The sequence below is a fragment of the Danio rerio genome, chromosome 25 (assembly GCF_052040795.2).
Source record: "Danio rerio strain M-AB ecotype USA chromosome 25, GRCz13ab, whole genome shotgun sequence".
Lineage (NCBI taxonomy): Eukaryota > Metazoa > Chordata > Actinopteri > Cypriniformes > Danionidae > Danio > Danio rerio.
In genome coordinates this window covers 21,618,873-21,642,729 of record NC_141045.1, presented here as the reverse complement: position 1 = coordinate 21,642,729, position 23,857 = coordinate 21,618,873, and the positions used below count along the sequence as shown (strand labels likewise).

The 23,857-nt window shown below is 36.2% G+C and overlaps 1 protein-coding gene across 2 annotated transcripts in view; it reads right to left on the bottom strand.

Annotated features, from left to right (window-relative positions):
- Positions 1–23,857, bottom strand: part of si:dkey-219c3.2 — an 84,707-nt gene that overhangs the window by 14,215 nt on the left and 46,635 nt on the right. For both annotated transcript variants that reach the window (XM_087312257.1, XM_087312258.1), the window contains exon 13: positions 18,654–18,773. In XM_087312257.1, coding sequence (XP_087168383.1) covers positions 18,654–18,773 — 120 coding nt within the window. The remainder of the gene's footprint in view (positions 1–18,653; positions 18,774–23,857) is intronic.

Below are 23,857 nucleotides of genomic sequence, written 5' to 3'. Positions count from 1 at the left end.
GAGACTGAAGTAGACTGAAATGTTATTATTCGATTTCTGTGTTATTTTACCATGACAAAATGAGTTCAGCAGTAAACTATAGTTTCTGACATACATGATCCTGGTGGAACACTGTTTATTCGCTAAGTTCAGGGCTTTTTTCGGGCTTTATTAGTTTGCTGATACACGCCTAGCCACCCAGATAGCAAAACACAGTTCCGGCTAGATTCTCGCCTGCCGGAGACTTATCTCTTAGAGCTCAGACTGACTAATGTTACCTCTGCTGGACCTACTCCGGATGCCTGGACTCACTACCCAATTCCTGCCCGAGTCAATCGAGCCAGATGCGGCGGCCGAGCGAGCAGGCGCTGCCGCATGCGAGCCGGAATCAGCCCGCGACGACGCCAGTAAGTTATGCGCTGCGGCCTGGAGCTGGCGCGATTGAATATATAAACCCCTCATATTTGTGAACGTTATTACATCCATTTGTGTTGATATGACAGCAAACGCATGCTGAGAAGTTCGGGGGGCGTGGTTGATTTTACATAAAGCGTTTGATTGGAAGCTCGACTCTGCTCATTTTCGCGGCTCCTCCTCCGGCTCCATCAGACAATCCTTCTGCGCATGTCTGGCTCCAATTTCAGCAGTCTTTTGCGACAGTTTGTGCCCGTCAAGCAGGCGTTTTGCCCTCAAGGCGTTCAATGGGAAAAAGGGCTGTCGCGTCGTCCATATTTTTTACAGTCATTGGTGCCAAGCAAAAGTGTAAATCAGCCTTAAGGTCCTCCGGGTGGTTTTCACCAATGTTATGCAGTTGCTAGGGTATTCTGGATGGTTGGTTTTGGTGGAAACTTATGGTCTACTATAAGTCTCAAGCATAGAGATGTAGAATAGGTTCTAGTTATATGACGTTCTGTACTTGATCCATAACCATTGCCAATAACCATCAAATTTGCAACGAATGCCAATTTAGAATAGCTCCGGGAAAATCTTTACTGTAATAGAAAAGTGCAGCGAGTATGCCAAACACTTGGGTCAGAGGAGATATGAATGTCAGAAGATGCCATACACCATGATTCATCCAGGCTGTGGGAGTTGACATCTTTAGACCTCTCCAACTGTTTTTCGAAGATTAAGCATAATTTAAGTGTCTAATTTGACAACATACATCTTTCCAATTTGTGTGGTAAACATCCACGCTGCAGATTCGAGAATATTCTGCACACGTTTTAGAAACAGCATATCCTCTTTTTTTTTCACCCTCTTTCACTCTCTCAGCACAAAGAACCGGGATGCTTCAGGCAACACTTGCGGGAGAACGAACATTCTGCCTACATCTGCCTGCAATTCAAACAGCTCTCCCACATTGTGTTGCCTGTATAAAAAAAAGAGCACTTGTCAACAGCTTACATGGCTACAAGGTACAAATTAAGCTCGAGGGCGATGCTATACAAACACATAAAGTAGCTCAACAAAGATTGTGGCATGATGTCTTTAAAACACTCTTTTAGTTGGAGCACAAAACAAAAATGTTCTATTAAAGCAAACAGGATGGTGAATGTCTGCGTTTCTACAGATTTTGTGTCTCATATAGCTCTCATAATAAGTTAAAACATTTTGCATATTAGTAAAATGGATTTAACAAATAACATGGCATGCGAACTGCAAAATACATGTCAGTGTTTCAATCTAAAATATACGCAATGTATAAAGAGCAATACTATGAGCTGTAATGGTAGCTGAACAGCTTGAGGGAATCAGGAGGGTAAGCCGAGATGGTGCCAATACCCCTCTGGCTTCTACATACACAGAGGGTCATTGCAGTAATATGAAACAGATTATTTACACAACCAACCAGAAATCTCTGGCAGTGGGGGAAGAAAGAAAAATGTATTTAAAAAAATAATACATAAACGTAGGAAATCCAAGACCAAAATGTATAGAACCATTGCGAGTCACAGCTGTTTTTACTCTTAAATTCATCAACAAATATGCTGGACAAACGATCTGTGGTCTTTTTACTTGCATGAATAACAACACAAACATGAATTTTACAGTATTTCAAAATAGTTACATCCGTTATGATACAAATGAATAATGGCCTCCAAAACCATGATTTAAAAAGACCTGATAATGTAAAAGCTGATCAAGAAAGTTTAAAACCTTGATATGTATAATAACCAAGAAAACTCCTACACTGTAAAAAATAAATCTGTTAAATTTACTCTAAAAACCTGGCAGCTGTGGTTGACAGTATTTTACTGTTAAAAATTTGGGACAAACCGTAAAAGTATTTTCTCATTTTTACAGTAAACTATTGTATTTGATTAATTTATTGAGTTAATATGTCTGTATTTTGAATTACCAACATACTGTATACACATCTTTTGTTTCACAGGTATAAATGTTAACACATATGCAGGTGGTGATGAGAAAGCTAAAAAATGAACCAATGCTCATCTCAAGCAACTTTTCTCACAAGCAGAAACGTGTATCAGTGCCCAGTGTCATTAACACAGCTACTAAACACCAGTATGGTAACATGCATAAAACTAAAGTCATGAAATAAACATTGTTCATGAACATTAGATGTAACATAAATCTCTATTGTATATTACTAAAGGGGACACAACTAAAAAGATCCATAGTAATGTCAACAATAAGCATAAAAAGTAATGTGCCATGCAGGGAATTCTGGGAAAGTCAATTTACGATTATTCACTGTACATATTAGGGAAACATACTTTTAACCAGGTTATGGATTTTTACAGTAGCATTTTTACATTTTTTTTTATACCGTTGAAATCATAGCATTGTTTACAGTGATAATAAATCTAAAATATATGATCATTATAAATATAACTGTTCAAGTTAATAACTGCAGAAAGGTGTTTACATTTAAGATTTAAGAAAAAACTCAGATAGAGATACAGAGCCTGTGTGACTTCTGTGAGGTTGTAACTTATTCCAACTGATGAAATGAAGTAAACTAAATGTATGGAAGGACACAGAGAAATAGGAAGGAAAGCGATAGAGAGAGAGAGAGAAAGAAGAGAAGTGGTAGAGTATGACTTGAATTTAATATTTCATGATAGCCTGAAGGATTTTTCACAGATCAATGTGACTCTGTACCCAAGCCAGTGTCAGCCAGAGAGCGTCAGGAGAAAGCAAGAGCGAGAGAAAGAGAAAACAGTTGAAAGTATGAGATATATAGAGTAAAAAGACAGAGAAAAAGAGTTAAAGAAGGACAAGCGTAAAAAAAGAAGATAGAAAGAAAGTGACAGTGAAAGAAATATTTGGCTCATCGGTTCAGGAGACTGTTAGTCTTCTAAACACCAGTGTGTGTTTGCTCCATGAGAGATACACCCTCCACTGCCTCTGTGGCCGAGGGCTTTGCCAGAGGCACACATTACCTCTGTTAATGGGTTTCCATTTGAGCAGCAGAAAGGAAGCCAATAACCTATCCACACTAATGGATTAGTCTACATGTAGGCAACCTCTGCAGCTAATCTTGGACCAACTGTTTTCTTTCTTCGCAGATGAAACAAAGGATGTATCCATATGCGAGTACAAAAGTGAAATTACAGGAAAAAAGGAAGTAGAAACTTCAAGCCAACAGATCCACAAAACCCTCCTGCTGTTCTGACTGGCGTCACTCAAGCCAGTTTTCATAAAACTCTAGCAGTTGGAGGCAACTTGGTGAGTGTTGTCCTTCCACGGCCATCATGAACCAATAAACTTACCATTTTAATTAGCGAAGATTAACAAGGGAGGTAATTAATTTCTGAGATGGGCATCTTAAAAGCGCCAAAGGCTTGACTTTGTTGACGGAGCCGAATGCTTTTTCATTGATGTGGGCAAAATAGAGGGGCATCATTATAAGCTGGCGAAAAGCATGCACTTGCATTCTAAAAGAGTCGATGGCTGGAAACGTTACTTTTTGAGAGCTATTGTGTTGTTATTATTGGAACTTAATATAGTAGAGCACCTTATTCATTTCATCAACCCCCTGACTGAACCTTTATTAGAGATAACAGGTAAATAAAGACAAAAGGCTGCAATAATCACACAGATCACAATCCAGGAAACAAAGAACAGCAAGTAGTAAATGTTAAGCCTCTAGTTATATTTCCACCAAATTTTTAAGCACATTTTATAATATTGGATAAAATGTTCAATGGGTAAGGTGCACATACATTTAAAAATGCAAATGAAAAAAACCCTAAAAGTTTGGTAAGATAAAACTTTTTATAGGTCAAAAAGTTTGATGTCTTAAAATGTGTATAAACTATGACGGTAATGTGAGTTTGTGATAAGAGATCATGTGCAGGCCCGTAGTCAGCCTGGTAAAAGGGGTGGTTCGTTTTTCTCAAAAAGTGCACCTTTTTGCCTCATTTTCTATTTAATTATGAGATTTAAATTGTCGGATGGATCATAACCGCACTTTTTGATACAGCAAAAATATTTCCTAAAGATGAAATGTGCAGAGGTGGAAGGAGTACAGAAAAATCATACTCGTGTAAAAGGACTATTACTTGCTTAGAATGTAGTGCAAGTAGAGTAAGTCAATGTCTAGCCAGTGTCCTAAGATTTTAGGTTGTGTTAGAAACGTGACCAAAATCCAACAGAGCCAACATCTTATACCAACATCCAATACTGACATTTATTCGTCAGGTATGACAACCAAAATCCAACGTCTGATAAACGTCATAGTGGTAACGTCCACACAACATCAAGCTTTAACGTCATTAGTATTTGGTTGATTTTAGGTTAGTCATTGAACATTGGGGTTCTGATGTGATTTAAGGTTGAACGTTGGGGTTCTGATGTCAACCTGATTATCATTTCAAAATAAAATGCAACATCCTCAACCGCGGAACAATGCCAATCTTGTGTCAAAATTGTGTCTGCAGGGTGTTTAAGGCTATTTTTATCATCATACAGTGAACATCTGTCATCTTCTCATCAGTGACATGCATCTAAACAGTCTCTGGGTCAGTGCATGTAAAGATTTTGAACATCATCTTGGACACCTTTAATGCTTCCAAACAGTTTGCTGCAATTATAAATCGTCCATGTCTTGAGGTAGTTCATTATGTTGCGATTTCCCTTCTATGTGCGATTTGATAGGACAGGAATCACAAGACTACTCAGCCAATACCCATAGACAAGAAAAAAATAAAGAAGTGACTGCAGGTTGAAAGAAAGAAGTGGAGTAAAAGTACAGCTTCAGCACTAAAAATGTACCCAAGGGAGAGTAAAAGTGCATATTTTTAAAACTACAAGGTAAATTTCAACTTCTGAGAAAAACTACCCAACTACATTAGTTTGAGTATTTGTAATGTTAAATTACGCCACTGGAAATTTGAAATAATACTTATTTTTTAAATGCATATTATTCACATCATATATCATTAGGGAAAAAAATGAATATGTTAAAGTTTTAAATAAAACCTTTTAGTCAATTGCCATATATAAGGCAAATAACAGGCCAGCATTTTCAACTTTCCACAGTCAGAATTTGGCCATTTTAATAATAAAAAAGTAAGTATTACATAATAATAATAATAATAATAATAATAATAATAATAATAATAATAATAATGTAGGGCTTCCCGATTTGTCTAACCTCTCTTGTACAAAAGTACATTTAAAAATTCATGGATAACAACAGCCAAAATAGTATTCAAATCAATTTCAATATGGTCCGCTTTTAGTGCTTTACAACTTTTTACTGCTGTGACCAGTCATTTTAGTTATTTATAATAAATTTTAGTAATAAGGTCCAAGATTTAGAATAAAAATTACCTGTAAAATGTTTTCTCTGTTTAAAAACAATATAGTAGCGAAAAAAGACTTCTCTTATTACAGATTCTAAAATGAAAATATTTGTTAGCATTGGCCAAAACTGAATAGCTGAAGTTTCACTGAAGCGACAGCCAACTGAGGATTCCACTTGGTCTTAAAACCTTTTTCAAATGGTTATTTTCACTATTTTTAAAGACATAGCAGTCAAAATAAGACAAATGAGCTCATGTATGGGATAAATTCTGGACCTTTGTCAGTGAGGGGTAGGTCTTCTGAACCACCCAAACCCCCCTCCGTGATAAGGGCCTGATGTAATAACAAAAATGGGTGCAATGGGACAGCCTTAATGGACAAAACAACAGACCAACGACATTATTAAGCATTGGAAATGTTGATCTGGTCATTTGAAAAAGTGTGTCATCAAAGTGGTTTGATATTGTTTGATATAGAACTGAGCTCCCAAAGAATGCTCTCATGCCTACATTCATTACGCTTTGTCTTCTGAGGCGACTACCAAAATTCCATTTTTCCTTTTGGTATTTGGAGCCAGTTTATCAGCAAGTGACCATTTTGTTCTCTTTGACTCACTGGATGGTAACGGTGCTTTTTTGGCAAATGTTTTGAGATATTCAAGTTTTACATATAAGTTTAATTTGCATCTTTGGACGGAAACATATCTACTGGCATATCTAAGACACACCAAACAAGAACAGGTCATGAAAACTGAAACGTAGAGCTGCCATTCTGTAATAGCAAAACGGCAACAAAAGATGCTTAAAGTGTTGCAAGAACAACACCCAAAGCCCAGAGCAATAGGAAAAAGTAATAAGTTCTGATGAGCTGTATTTCTTTTTTCATATATATATATCCCGACAGGTATAGGTTTTGATGTTACGTTTGAAGTCGAGATAAGGTCAAACGCATTTATGGTCTCACCAAGTTCCATCATTGAACCACCATGTGAGGTTCATGAGCACACAGTAGGAATAGTAAATCTCATCTCCATCCTTCAAGGCACTTTTTTTTCTCATGGAGAATGATGCAATATTCCACTCTACACACACTTCAAGAGTTTTATAACAGTATTCCAAGAAGGACTGAAAATGTTCTGGAGGCCCTGCTCTTCATTTGATCATAGCTACATACTGCAAGGGATTTTCCATTCTGTCAACTCCCTGTACAAGCTACAGTAAGTCTACTGAGTGTTACGCATTGCATGTGTCTTTATTTAAGGCTTGTATTGTCAGTCAACCTTTTAAAGAAGCTTTGTTTAACAAAGATTAGCACTGTGAATCTAGAAAAAGCATCATCATATCCAGATCTACAAAGAAATATTTAATGCTTAATAAGAAAGAAATTGTATTAAATATAATTTTTTTGATAAATTTTTTTGACATTTTCAGTTGAATTTTATATGAACACAATGATAAATGGTCCTCTACTGTTTAAATCTTTTTTTTTAGCATGACAAAAAGATTTATCAGGGTCGAACAAATAAACCCAATTTGACCTCCTCTAATATATTGGATGAAAAAATGCCTGTCAAAGGAGGACTTAATCAATACAAAATAAAAAAAAAGCAGAACACATCATCACTCTTTCAAAGCCCTAAACACCAACAGAGACCTTCCTCTTCTTGCAAAGATAGCCTGGGGTCGGAAAGAGGCAATTTTTGGCATTACGTTATTCCACGCAACCCCTACAAACTGATAACAGACTCTTCATGCTCCTTCTTATCATGTCAAAACACATGCAGATAACCCACAGATAGCGCACACACACAAGACTCATCGCATCACCTCGCTTGAAAAAACACTGGCACTCCAATCAACCGGCAAAATCTGCCACGGGAAACAAGAGAATCTGTGTGAGTTTTATATTAATGATCTAACTTTACACAACAGTGACAAACCACAGAGATGAAGCATCGTTTGTAGGCCAAGGTGAACCCATAGAGACTGCTTGGAGCATGAGGAAACGGATATCTAAATGAGGAATATCTGTAAACCACCAATTTATTGGGATAATTTTTACAAATTTGCATTCAAACAAAATACTTAGACAATTATAAAGAGCACAAATAAGATTCGAAAGATCAATGAATAACTTAAATTGCAGTCTATTGCCTTTAAATGTCTGGACTAATATATATATATATATATATATATATATATATATATATATATATATATATATAAAAAACTGTAAAAATGTTTTTAATGTGAATTTAGGAAAACAATCATCTCAATTAATTTTGAAAGAATAAAGTTGCAATGAATTAAGAATTTCTTTTATATTGTAAATAAAGATGTTTACATCAGCCATTACATACCATCTATTTATAATGATCCAATCTAATAATTTAATATCATAACAAACTCAATTATAACCTTTGACATCTGAACAATTGAGATGAACAATTTGACCGATGTACCACCTGACCAATGCAGTTTTATTTCTTTACAATAAACAGAAACACACAATTTTGATCTAATGTCATTTCTCCTTGATGCTATGGTAATTGTGACATGGCATGAACGCAGCATTGCATCAGAGTAAATATTATTTAAAAAGAAAACTTATATGTGTATAAAATTTGTTAGTTATTGACTGCATTGAGGAAAGACTTGAATGTGAACTTGCAGTGGGTTGGGGAAAAAAGGTGTGGGTTTAAAGTCGTTAAAGTTTAAAGGTGCGGTGGTAATTTTTAATCAAAACCTGACATTTACACGATTGGAGTGGTGGTCCATCTCGGTTGACATGCGTTTAAGGGCTTCTGCCACAATATCATTAGTTTGCGATGAAATAATTATGCACAAAAACGAAAGCTCCTTGCCCACGATTCCATTTCAGTTAGAAGTACAGTACATCAAACTAATGAAAGGTCTCAGCTACTTCCGGTTCACATGATGGACTTTTAGCCTACTAATTGACTAAAGAATTCTAACATACATCAACAGAGAAGTCTGTCACCACATAGTCTTTTTGTGAAATGTGGATTCATTTGTAAATTAAAACAGGCATATTTTTAGATTTTAATTTTAATTAAATTTTCGCATTCAAAGACTAACTTCAAATATGTTAGAGGATGACAGCGGAGGTCACTTGAATATGAAAATAAGGTAAATCAGGATCTCTGCAGGTCTGACTGAGTCAAATTTAAGACTTTAAGGACTTTTTAGGACCACTATGAATGAAGTTTCAGGCAGGTCTAAACCATGAGGATTTTTACCTGAACCATTAAAAAATACAATTTACTTATTAACAATTGACAATCTTTAAAAACTATAATAACCTAAATGAACAACAGTCTTTTCAGGTCAGTGTCCTCACCCTATATGGTCTACTAATACCTGGAGAACTTACAAATGTTTTTAGAGAGGAACCATATTGTTAATAGAGTTTTGTTAAAAGTTTTATTAAGATGTGTTGTTGGTGACTATACTGTATACAGGTGTTGGCCTGATTGGGGAGCTTAACATGGACATTGGAAAATAAGACCCATTTGAAATTATTTAAGACCAACAGTTGTATATTTCAGCATATTTAAGACCTTTTACATTTTATTTTAGAAATGTTAGACATTAAGACTTTAAGACCACGCAGACACCCTGCAAATACAGTAAATCTATTCAAGACCAAGGTTGAATGTCTCTTTTAGGAGAAAAAAAAAGTACCCTGTTTTAGAAAAAAAAAGGTTATAGACACCCGCAAGACAACACATAACATACAGAACATTAAAAATCTAATGCTAAAATACATCCTAATATGAATACAGTTCCGTTAAAACAATAATTTAAAAATGTGCACCCACTGCCCTGTTATGCCATCCAATTTTATCTTATTCTTTTGACTGCCATACCCTACTTGCTCATTGAAAAAGGAACAAAACAATGTTTATATCTATTTTACTTGCATAGAGGGAACATATATCTTCTGCCAGAACTCATCAGCTTATACTTCAAAAACAACACTTGAGAAGAATCAGCAGATACCTTGTTGTCTTGTTGAATTATGCACAACTCAAATATGTCCTGTAGCGAAACAAGTGTCTCAATTCCCATAATTTTTCCTGCCACCGTCATCAAGTTATTTACTTAGCTTCTCATTTTTACTGTAAGACTTTCAAACCAAACAATAATTACACATCTTAAAATAGACTTTATTGCTGCTTTGTAAAAAGTTAGCATTATACTCCAACTCACCCCAAATAATCCTAGTCTTCTTAAAAAGTGTAAGCGCTGACGACTTGACACCTGAGAGTGTCAATTAAGCTCACAATCAATAATCACCCCTAAATATTTATATAAAGCAACCTGCTTAATATCTTTATCATAACCTACAACAGAGCTTCTATCGCTCACTAGAGCTGCACGATTCTGGCTAAAATGAGAATCACGATTTTTTTGCTTAAAATAAAGATCACGATTTTCTCAAGATTCTGTAGATGTAAAATAAAGCTTAATATGAGATTATTGTTTTTTTCTCAAATATGGTAAACAACAATATTAATATTATGTGTAGGTCTACTGGTTCCTATGAATAATTCCAATCTACATAAAATAATTCTGATGTTGAATTATGTTCAAGATACATGGTTGCAATTTGTCATTGACAACATTCACTGGTAAAATCAGCATTATATACACTAGAGTAGTTAAACTGACACTGTAAAAATGTATTTTCATGCAGAACTATCTTCTTTGAAAGAAAAAATATCAAATGCTTGTCGCAATCATAACTCTGAAATGCGATATGATTTTTTAAAATGATGTGCACGCTTTCGGTTTAATTTTTACTGCTAAGTGCTGTTCATACTTCGAGCGCCGCTCTCAAACGATCACTCTGTGCCACAAACTGAATATTATTTACAACTTTATTACCTGTTATAATATACCTTTATAAATACAGTATGTGACTCTTTTAACATCATTTGGAGTTGTCCATGCCGCTGAGCAATGTGTGTGAAACAATGAAAAGACTCGTGCAGCCGCCTTTGCTTCTCTCCTGAACTTGAAAATATGATTGGCAGAATCGTAGAAATGCTGGATTAAGATCGTCTAGGAGTTTGAATCGAGATCGCTAATCTTTTTTTTTTTGATGTATTGTGCAACTCTGATGCCAACTGACCTAGTGTCCATGATGACCTCCTCCATTTATTAACATTAATTTCCAAATAGTGGTCATCACACCAGCTGATAAACCATTTTACAGCCGCTCTTTATTCCATAATGCTGTCATCTTTTGTGAACAGGTGCAATAGTAGCGTCATCATAAATGTAAGAATATATTGATTTGTCTGCTGACTAACAAATCATTTGTATAAAGAGTGAACAAAAACTTACACACACACCCGAACTTATTGAGTATTTCAGTCTGCATAGTGTTTGTGTTCTCAGACGAAATTCATGTGAAGATGAGCAGATGATGACATTCATGTTCAGGCGGACTATCCCTTTAACTGAAGCAGACTCTCAGTTCAATGACTGGTAATGTTTAAACTCCAGTCCACTGCTGCAAAAAGCTGTGCTTTGGTAGTGCTCATTACTGACTACACATTTGAATCTGCCTTTGGTATTCCATGTCTGCCCCCACGTCTCCCTCCCTCCTTCCCCCTTTCAGTCTCTGCCCTCTGGCCGATCTGGCAGAGGGGGAGATTTTAATTGTGGCTATAGAACTCTGCACGGTTCTTTGCCTGTGAGCGAGCCCTCACTTCAGTGAGTGAGAGCTTGCTTTAGTGATATTGGGTCCAGTCCATCCCTTCAGGCTGCTTTTAATGGCCCTCTCCTCTCTTTCATAGCCGGAGCTGAGATTGTTTTCCATGTGATGCCTGTTAATTCTGCTGCAGGGAAGGGCAACCGTATATCCATTCTCCTTTTCTGAACGAGAGATACATTTCTTCTTACTTTCCGTCTCCATTTTTCCTTTTCACAACACTCGTTTTTTTTTTTTTTACACTTAGCTGAAAGTTAAGGTCAACATGCTACAGGATGCACATGGGCTGAGATGAGGCAAGTTGAGAATAAGGTAAGCCAATAATCATGGTGATAATCAAAAATGATAGTTACAATAATACAATAATAATGCTTAATTCACTCTAATTTAACACTGATATATTGTGCGCTAACATATGCAATTTTATCTGTGCACTGGAGAAGTATAGTAAAAAGCCTCCTTGGGCCATTGCAAATATACTGTCCACCTGATTTTCATCATCATGAGGGTCTGTGGATGTCTACGAAGACCACCTCAAGGTGAGTGTTAAACAAGTCCACTAGGTGGTACTGTCATGTACTGAACTCATCCACCAATAGATGAGCATAAGCTGACAGAGTGATAGAGAGACAGAGTGGAATGTGAAAAAATAAAACCTGAGCATGAAGAACAACATTACAGTGCCTTCTCAACTTGAGCTGAATGTTAAAGTCAACATGTTACACTAACAAAAGCCATGCAGAGCAAGATGCTTGTGGTTAGCTGGCACCAAGAAACATGCTGATCTTCACACACAAAATATATAATAATACTAATAACATAAGAAGTCCACCAGACACAACAGGAAAACATCAGCTCTCCCTCTTTTTCCACATGGACTATTTCTCAATCCGTCGTTCTCTTCATCCCCTAGCCTCAGGACTGGGATGAACATGTTAATATGGGCTGCCCATGTTAGGACAGCTCAACTCTGAACCCTCATGTGTGTGATCTGCCTGTAGGCTCAGTCTGGTATGCAGGCCCACAGGAACTCAGCGGCCTTTATTACAGCGTGCCCTAAAACTCGCCCTTCAGAAACGTCCTCATCACCTGCCCTTGTGACTAATCTACCCTTGAGCAGCTCTGCAGGGCTGCCTCCTAGCCTAAACGCTTCATCAACCCAAAGACAGACGGAATAGCAATCAAACAACCAACTGCCTGGAGGGCGTCGAGGCCAGACAAAGGGCAAAGTGAAAACTGTGCCCTTTTCTCAACCGCTGCAAACACGGACTTGACTATTTTATCTTGACGCAGTTCCTCACAGAATGACACCGCAGGAAGCTTTTATTTAGAAGTGAACGGGGAGCAAGGACGAGGTATTTTGCTGTCAGGACGCGGGGGTGGGGGCAGAATGAGTGAAGCCATTATGACATGGCTGCCTCCTGCTTTAGGCAATGCTGCCCTTCAGGCACATTGCTGTGGAGATGAAATCTCTGACTGGACCCTTCAGAGCAGGCCAAGCCACGGACCCCTGGGCGAGTACCGACCCCTTTAGAAAAGTCATATTCACTTTGCTCTACATCAAGGGGTGTGTGCGTGCGCGAGTTTCTGTGCACGTGTTGGGGGAGGCAGCGCCAAAGGCAACGTTGAGTTGGATGTGAAAGACAGAAATGATGGGCTGAAAATGAAGAGAGAAGACGTCTACTTGCCTTCATTTTAGACATCGCAAGACCCAAACTCTCATACCTGTATCGCCAAACAGGCATCAGCTGTGTAATCAAGGTTTAGTTGTGTTTGCTGATCTGTTTTAGTCATGTTTTATGGGGGTGGATGAGGGTAATACATAGTGAAAGAGGTCGGCAGTGCATTCATAGAGCAGAAATAATGCTTTTATTTGGTTATTTATGCTCTCCATAAAGGGACATTTAGTGCCCTCCACTACAGCAGATTGCTGCAATGCAAGTGAAGAGAAGATCTAAGCCATGTGGCGGGTCATTAGAATGCAACCCCTACTGTTAATGTTGATAGTGGTAATGATCGCTTATGTGCAATATTGTGTGGCGTGTCTCTTATTGATAAACTGCCATGGGCAGCAGCATGTGAAGTCACAGTATTTATATACAACTGAAATGACACTTGCTTGATTTACTAAACTAGCACAAATAAAATTTGCCCAAGCAAAAAAAAAAAATCAGTGAGCATGTGACCGGTTGGGGCATTTGTTATGGTCATATATTTTTGATCTTGTGAGTGCAACAGTCTGTTCCCATGAAAAATAAATCTGTTCATTTCCCCCACAGAAACATTTACACAAAATTGTTAACAACCAACCATGGGCTCAGAGGCAATAGCTGATAGTATACACAGTCATATGTTACACTTACAAAATAAACATATTTATTCCAGGAAATGAACTGTGTTATTTATAAATACTGTTAACAACATGGTACCTATTAGAAAGTTGAGGCAAACAGAATTAGTGAATATAAATAAGGACAACTACCATGATGTTGTTATACTCCTAGACACTCATAAAAACACAAATACAGACATATTACACTTATGCCAGGCTCACACTACAGAAGTTGTCAGCCTGTCTTTCTCCAATTTCCCCATCAGGACAATAAAATGTTTTTTTTTTTACCTTGGTCAGTAGTGCATGTACAGTGGGGGAAATAGGTATTCAACACATCACCATTTTTCTCAGAAAACATATTCCTAAGAGAGCTGCTGATTTGAAATTTACAGCAGATGTTGATAGCAACCAAAGAAATGCATATATGAAAAGAAAACAAATCACTTTACAAATTATGTGTAATAAAATGAAATGACGCAAGAAAAAAAGTATTGAACACATGAAGGGAGGTGTAAAAAAGCAGAAAAAGCCCAGACAGCAGCTGAAATATCTCTATAGTTATTTAGCAGTAGTTATTCAGCAATTCTCTGCCTTTCATTAGTGTAAATTATTATTGGCTGCTTCATTCCAACATCTACATTAGCAGCATGATGAAGATGAAACCAGAGTTTAAATTTCAACAAGACAAAGATGCAAAACACATGCAAGAAAACTCTCAAATGCTTTCAGAAAAAGAAAAATCAAGCTGTGGAATGGCCCAACCAATCACCCGACTTGAATGAAAAGAAAATTGAAAATAAATAGAAAATGCTAAATAAAGATCAGATTTGATAGACAAAACCCACTGAACCATTAAGCTTTTTACACTTTTTTTTTCTTTTCATGTGTATTTTTTTTAGTTATTAACATCTGGTAAAAATTTTAAGTAAACAGCATTCTTAGAAATATGTTTTTGCTGAGAAAAATGGTGACATGTTGAATACTTATTTCCAACACTGTATATGCACAGAACCGCTGGCTGTGGATAACAGGTAACAAAGTTGCTGCTATGAATAACAAATAACACAAACTGCTCTCTGCACATCAGCATTTTCAAGCTTGTTTGACAGCTGTGCAATTGTTAAGCATTGTTGCACCTCTGTAAAATATGTGCTGTAAATAAAAAAGCATATTAAAACTTGATGCATACTCCACCTTCAAATACAAATATCGAAATACACCATGGACTATTTTCTTTTGATATATCATATACATCGCATAATCTCACTACATCAATTTTGGGGCATATATATATATATATATATATATATATATATATATAATATATATATATATATATATAATTTTTCTTCTGGAAAAAGTCTTATTTGTTTTATTTCGGCTTGATTAAAAGCAGTTTTTAATTTTTTAAAAACCATTTTTGGGACAAAATTATTAGCCCCTTTAAGCTATTTTATTTTTTTCAATAGTCTACAGAACAAACCATCGTTACACAATAACTTACCTAATTACTCTAACCTGCCTAGTTAACCACATTAACCTAGTTAAGCCTTTAAATGTCACTTTAAGCTGTATAGAAGAGTCTTGAAAAATATCTATTCAAATATTATTTACTGTCATCATGACAAAGTGAAAATAAATCAGTTATCAGAAATACGTTTTAAAACTATTATGATTAGAAATGTGCTGAAACAATCTTCCCTTCGTTAAACAGAAATTGGGGAAAAAAATAAACAGGGGCGTTAAAAATTCAGGGGGCCTATATATATATATATATATATATATATATATATATATATATATATATATATTCACCTGTGATTCCCACTCCTAATCAGTTGGAAAGTGGAGATAAAGGTCTATTTTGTGGATAAACATGACTGCCCAGAAGACATGTATTGGGAGATATACAACCATAAGAACAAAAAGAATTGATGAGTGGGAAATCACCAATGTGAGAAAAAGTCGCACACTTGCTGACAAATAAAAACCTTACTTGTTTAAACATCATTGATGATCTACTGAGCTGCTCCCTTTCCCAAAATCATTTTTACAATACTCTGTACTGTGTGACACATGTAACACTTTTAAGATGTGCTTAAGAAAAAAATCTGGCATAATTTGTATTGTATAAAAACTTTGTGGTTGGTTTTATACTCAAATGTCTATACTACAGATGTGCAACACTAACTGACTAGACAGGAGTGCCCAAGCTTGATACTGAGTCCACTGTCCAGCAGAGATTAGCTCCAACCCCAATCAGACACACCTGAACCAGCTAATCAAGCTCTTAATAGTCATATTAAAAGCTTCCTGGTAGGTGTGTTGAGGCAAGTTAGCGCTAACCTTTGCAGGTCATCGGTCCTCCAGGATCAAGTTTGGGCACCCCTGGACTAGAAAGTACTGCTGTTACTATTTCTTAGACTCACACATACACTCTTTTTGAGCACATTTATGGTTCTTTATGACTTTAGTTTACAAAGTATACATTTAATGTATAAATATAAATAAAAATAATTGATAAATTCTAAAATACAACATTAATGGAACATATCTCATTTTCATCATTCCATTATTTATCAGACATATTATCAATACTCCATGTTTCTGAAAAACATCCTGCAATTCTTAGTGCTTCACGCAGGTGAAGTGGTCTTAACAAACAATCTGTAGGTGATACTCTTATCCTCTCCATATGTACCATATAAGCAAATGTTTAGACTTGTCACAGCTTTTATAAACTGCTACTTTAATGATTTAAAGTTCTTCTTTTATCCTCACTTAAAAGTCGATTTGGATAAAAGTGTCTGCTAAATGAGTAAATGTAGAGGTGTATATATATATATATATATATATATATATATATATATATATATATATATATATATTTTTTTTTTTTTATTAATAATTTTTTTTATTTTATTTTTTTTTTATTTCATGTTGTACATTTTATGGATTCATTTTTTCTCCACTGTCACTCATGGCAGATTCTGAGGAACACCCAAAAGTCCTTGCTCTGTTAAACATCAATTGGGAAATATTTGAAAAAAGAAAAAAAAAATTCACAGGAGGGTGAATAATTTTGACTTCAACTCTGTATGTGTGTATGTGTATATACGTATAGATATAACATGCATATTACCCATATTACTTCAAAATGCTTTTTTAAACTGTTAAACTCTGTGATTTTTCCTTTCATTTATGAATATTGGGCACACAGTATTTCAAAACCTCATTTGCAAAAATCTAGGGTAGTAGGAGGGTTCTCTCAATACTATTGGGCAGCTAACATGAGGGCTATGATGTTTAAGCATAAGTGTGATTAAGTTGCTTCCGATCAGTTAGAAATATATCCTAAGTGGGTACATTTTTAGTCTAGTTCAGTTGGTAACAATCCTTTAGCTGTTATTTTGTGGTCAAACACTCTATCATTGAAGATGGTGCAGTGCAAAAATATAATTGTTCTTAACTTATTAAAATTTAAAATCAAGTTAAAAGGCGTTAAAGGTTGAATATCCCTCCATTTATTTACCTTTTATCTTCAAAAATCATGATTTTGTGACTGGACAACTTGATAAAGTGTTTACTTTTTGGAGTGACAAAGGAGTGCGTTCAGTGAAGGAGTTTTATGTAATGACAAACTGGCCACATTTGAATACTTATATAAACCTTTTGGCCTCTCAAAGTCACACTTTTTTCATTATTTAGGTTCGTTATTTTATCAAACACAATTTTCCTTAGTCTCTCATGATAATGGTCTATACAAGCTTTTGAGGCGGTGTCTAATGTTGAAACATTCGGTGACCAACTTTATATATCTGTTTGTTTCTCATGTTTCCTTCTCTAATGCACACAATAAAAATTCTTGGGAAAGGGAATCAGGAATTGACATCTCGTCCTCTACGAGGGAGGAGGGATTGAGATGTATTCACTCTTGCTCAATAAATGTAAGACTACAGCTCATACAATTTACAATTTAAAGTGATGCATATATTACATAAATGCATAAAGAAAAAACTTATTAAGCTGTATCCCCTTCTATCTCTCCTTTGAGTGATGGATGCAAAGGCATGGTTGAGACCTATGGTCATATATTCTGGTCCTCTCCAGAAGTATCTGAAGTTTGGAAAAGTATCTTCGGACTTTATTCCCAGGCTTTTGGAATGAGCATCAATACAGATGTAGAATTAGCAGGACTTAGATGTTCAGAACAGGCTCTAACTTGGCCTCAACATTAACAACTCTCTCTTATGTTTGGCATGGTGCTGGCCATGAGAGTGATTCTGATGTTGAAATCGATGAAACCTCCAAGCTTTTTTAAAATGGTTTCTGTCCTCAAGCTGAAAAGGTTAAGTTTCTCTATATTTGGAAGATGTATGATAAAATAGGGGGTGCCTTCTTTAGATGTATATTTTAACGATGTCTCCTAATGATTTTTATTTTTTTTTTTGTAATAATTTTTTTCTCCTTCCTCCTCTACTGCGATTTTTTTGATGGTACAGCATGATTGCTGTATTGTTTGTTAGTGTTTTGGTGCATATTCTAAGTGTTAATAGTAATTTAATTAACATGTATACACAATGTACACTATTGTGTGTTATGTTTTCATAAAAAGTAAAAAAAAAAAAACATATTTGGAATCTTGAATCTTTAATTTCCAGAAATTAGTTTTTATCAGGCTTAAAGAATTCCTTTCTAAATGTTTTGTGAAAAGAAACAGCTTTCATTTCAGGAGCTGACAAGCTTTAATCTACTTGGCACTGGTCCACATGAACCTTAGTGTGGAGGTCCATATAAATAAGGGGCCTGAGGGTCTTACCTCTGCACCTGCTGAGGCCCCAGGAGAGTCGAGCTTGCGTTTCTTGCGGGGTCCAATGGCGGCAAGGGCTGTGAGGTTGGCATCCCGCTGTCTCATCTGGGCGAGTTCCTGCTGCTGCATCTGAATGGCAAGAACATTCAATCAATATTAATTGCTTGAACGCTACATCAACCCAATACCCGCAATTCATACATACATACTGAAGATCTGCGAATAACAAGTTCCCAAATAAGAATAACTGTATATCACATTCCCTTACTTGAATTCTCATTTTCAAATATTTGTGTGCGATGTATTTTACATTCATTCCAAACTGCCCTGAAGAGCTCTATAGAGCAAATGAAGCTTCCAACATCACGCACAGTTTCAATGCAGCAAATAACTCTGAGCTTTCGCCGTATCTGGGTGCTTAATTCAATTTCTTTCCACGAGGGAACGAGGGAGAAAGTGAGTGAGTGTTTGAGAATGAGAGAGCGAGCGGTTTTCAAAAAGCACAGCCCGCAGGTAAAGTCATCTCACCCTAGCAGGCAGTGACAGAGCCAGCCATGCCGGGAGGGGTGGATGAGGAGGGGGGCTGCGCGTCCTCTGTTCCCCCGCTCCGAGTGAATGCTGCCGGGCACAGAAAGCAGAGAGAGTCCTCACCTCTCCTCACCCTGACACTCACACCACTGCGGCCATGAACTCACACAAAAAAACACTAGCAGCAAGAACGGCTTTGTGTGTCATCGACGGCCCCATTGGAAAGTGTATTTACTTAGCCGCTGGACATATGAAGCGGGGGATATGTGGGAGTCAAATATTGTAGGTGGGGTACAGGAGGGATGACGTTTAAAAAAGAGATTCCCAAATAAAAGGACCTAGAAATAGTTTAGATGTGAGATAAGCATTCTTCAGTGTTGTGGTGGTAAATAAGCGAAACAGCTTTTGGATGGTGCAAATTTAGAGTGGAGCTTGAATTAGAAATTGATTGTTTTATTGGATCACGATAATTTGCATGTGACTGACAGGCTGTCCATAAATGAATTATATATTTGTAATGTTAAGAGTAAAAGTTGCTGTATGCAAGTTTTTTGACACTTCTAAAGCATAAAAATACCATCATATGTTTGCAGATATTTAAGAAACATGCTAAGTGAACATTCTTTTTTTATCTGAAAAACAATGCAGAAGTCAGATCTTCTGCTTTGAAAATGTGCGTTACGTGCCAGAACGTCTGTCTTTGCTTTGTTTCTTTTAACTTTTACAACTTTAAATTATATTTCAGCACCCTGAGTTGCCTTGTTGGAAAACAGCTTATTTCATTAATTCATTCATAAAGTTTTTAAATTATGCCCGTGACCAAAATGCGACCTCCAGTGGACAGTAGCAGACTCCAAAATGAGAGACAGATTCAGAGTTCCACATGAGGTTATTAATTAACAAATAACATATACACATTATAAACGTAAACATTTGTTGAGTAGGTTACATTGTAACTGCTTATCCTAACAACACGCTACGTGATGAGATTTGCAGTGATGAGAAATTTGGCTGTTTGCACCAGACGAAACATAACAGAAATTAAAATACAGCCATTCAGAAGCACAGAGTATGCCTTTACTTGCTAAATAGTTTATAATCGAATTAATACATATAAAACCTCTTTAACATTATAAATATAGATGCTGAATCACTGATGCTGTGTGTCTTGGTTTGCATTATTTCGTAGTTACTTCACATTCTTACACAGTTTTTTTTGGCTATATTTTGTTGTAATTCCTTGTTATATTCTGTTGTATTTTCGTTATTTTGTGATGTAATATTAGGGATTGTTTCTGTATTTTCATTTTAAATATTTGAGTTGTATAATTTATAATTGTTTATTTTTCAAATGTTCTTGCTGTGAGATAATATGGGAGATCATGTGATCCAGAAGTGTACAAAAAGGAGCAACTCATTGTGATGAACACCGTCTGATAAAAAATGTTTTCTTTGAGCAGGTAAAGTTAATGGTAAAGTTAATTTATCTGACTGCTTCTATTAAAGGACAACACTGTATTACAAATACATATAAAATGTATTTTAAAATGATACATTTTTATACAAGAACTAATGTGCTGAGAAGTAAAATATAAAATTGTGTATGAAAAGCATTGTCAATGTTCCATGAATCACCGAGATATCAAATTGAACAGAATCGAACTGTGAGACCAGTGTAGGTTCACATCTCTATTATACTCATTATTTTTTAACTACTATTTTTTATTTTTTAATCTTTAATCATGCGATAGCACAGAGTTAGAGTTCCTTCTTAACTTCACACAGAAATAGCAACAGGTGTGGCATGACATCACATTGTTGAAGAGACGCCATTGGTTAAATGCCGTCTAAGTAGAACATGGAAGCAGCTTAAAGAAGAAAGTGCGAGAATGTCTGCAGTCTGGAGGTGTTATAAAGTTGATGATGCCAACATTGCAATAGCAAACTGTGAGATGTGTAAACTTGGGATTGCCTGCCGGGTATTTTAAGTTGAGGTGCTTTTTACTTTTATATTAGATTTTTTATATTTACTGTTGCACAAAAGTCCATAAGCGAAGAATTGATGTTATTTATTACTTGATTGTTTAAGTTACCTCACAGAAGTGATCTGTTTGTTAATGGAAGTGTTCAATGTTAAAATAAGGTTAATTAGATAAAAAATAGGGAACATCCTGGATCTGTTTATTTGCTCAATTTCTTTTAATGTATTATAGAATCAAATTGGGTATAGGTATTGGCAGATACTTAAAATCAAATGACTCTGACTCAAGGGCAAAAAAAAACTGATTGGGACATCCCTACATTTTATTATTTATATAAATGACACCCATATCTATGGTGTGTTCAGTTAATAGAAACACTTTTCTGGCTTGGTGTGGATTGCCTTGTAGATGAATCTCTATGGGAATGTGAAGCCAAACATCTGTATTGCACAAATGACGTAAATCAGTCACAGAGTAAAACACTTTTAGCACGCATGTGCATTACTTTTGATTGACTGAATTTCTCACTTGCTCTGCTAGAAATAAATTGTCCAAATTATAGCGCCGCCTGCCCGTCCCTCCTTTTGCAAAAAAAAAAAAAAAAAAACCTAAATAACATAATAAAGAGGGGGGGGAACTGACAAAGCGCTAATTCAAGGCAACGTTTACATGCTAATTAAGTCAGGGTTATGCTAATCGGAAGGGAAGTTGTGCACATTGCATGCACACGCATGGATGCCCCGGAGAGAGCGAGCTGACACGTAAACACGGCCCGCGCGACTGCTGCATGTCAGTGATCTGGTGCACTGAACTTTCACCTGACCCTCGCAGACACGGTGAACGAGCCTGAGGACACACACAAAAAAAGAGACATGGACGGCCTAGTGAGCGAATCTATTTGAAGTAATGAGAGGTAAGGAGGATCCGAATGGACAATGCTGCACTAAATGGAAGGTTCTGGGAGGACGGGCACTGTTTGGTGTCGCTGCTGATCTTCTGTTTGCTGCCTGCAGCTACAGCACTGACTTCCGCTCATATTCGATTATTTGATGAGGAGTGAAAAGGGAACCCAGTTACGCCATCTGTAATCCAGAGTGCTGTGGCTCCACATAATCACTGTTTAATGACTGACCTCAATCACAAAACCTGCTGCTCAACTTTACCACGGCTGTTCGCCACTGTGAATACTGATCAAGGATTCTCCACTCGCCGCATTAACATCAAAAGTCAAGTGTTCGGGAGAAAAATACTGCAAAAAAAACAAAGGTTTTTGTGTAGTATATGTTGTGTACTGCCTGTGTTTAAGACATGTGAAGCATGCAATAATGATAGCATCTCTATCACATAATAAATGTAAATGTTAGTGCAGTTAACACTCTGAAACTACAGCTCAAGAGTGCTAAGAAATGAACGATTAAAGTTCAGAAGTGGGACTACTTGTTTCAAACACCAATGGCAGAAAGGGTAAGATTTACAGAGCAATGATGTGTACTCAATTTACATTTAAATGATTATTATGGGATTATTTTTAATCAAACAGCACAAATAATGATAATAATAATAATAATCATAATATTAATATTAATAATACCTTACATTTAAATATTGTTTTTAAAAATTGCGCAGCATTTTCACAAAATGCAAACAATTTACAAAACACTCAGCAACAACACTTGCAACACATCAGAACACGGAAATGTTTCAAGTGGACTCAAAAACATTGGACCCATGACTATTGCTTGGTGAAGTTGTAGGTGCTCTTTGAAAGGTAAGTTTTTTTTGTTTATTTATTTTAACATCTTGATTTTCTTGTCTTTTTTATTTTATTAGTCTGAATAACCATAACGTAAATAGCCGGCTCTGTCACGTTTTAAGGTCCTCTTGATATATTTTCGTTGTGTTCAGTGCTATTTGAAAGTGTTGTAAGAAAATGCTGTGTTTTTTCATAAATTGTTTGTGTTATGAGAAAATGCTGCGCGTTTTCGGAAATTGTGTTGTGAGAAAATGCAGTGTGTTTTCATAAATTGTTTGCGTTGTGAGAAAATGCAGCATGTTTATTAAAAATATGGATACCTTGTGAGGATTTGTAGCACGTGTGCTGTCAAACTGATGAAGATCTTTTCTTAATTTGCTGGCATTTTTTGTAATTGTGTTTACTCTTAAATTGCAGCATGTTAAGCTCTCTTGGCCACCGTAAAAATTACATTAAAAACAGTAAAATTGTGAAATACTTCAATTAAAAATAAGTGATGTCTATCTGAATATATTTAATGAATTTAATGTAATATAGTGACTTTCAAGAATAATTCATGAACACAAAATTTAAAACTGCAGCGATTACTTACAGTAGAAATCGTTCATAATGCAAGAAATCACTCTCAGTGCTGATCAACTGCATCCTTTCTGAATCAAAGTTAATAACTATAAAATAAAAGTAGATCTGTTTTTGGTATACCGTCTATGTAACATTCAGGCAATGTTGATGTGCTCTAGCCCTAACGGCCAAGCTTAGAAACGACCAGTTTGGTCGAAAATGCCATTTTCTCCCAATAGCCTCTACCTGTCTGTTGGAGAGACGGAGAGACAGGAGGCTGCGAAGAGCGAAATGCTTGTAGTCTATAATCATTTACAAAGGTCAGGCTTTAGAGAGAGAAAGGCAGAGACGGTGAGCCTGCCAGCGCTGCTCTCCATCTCTATTGATCC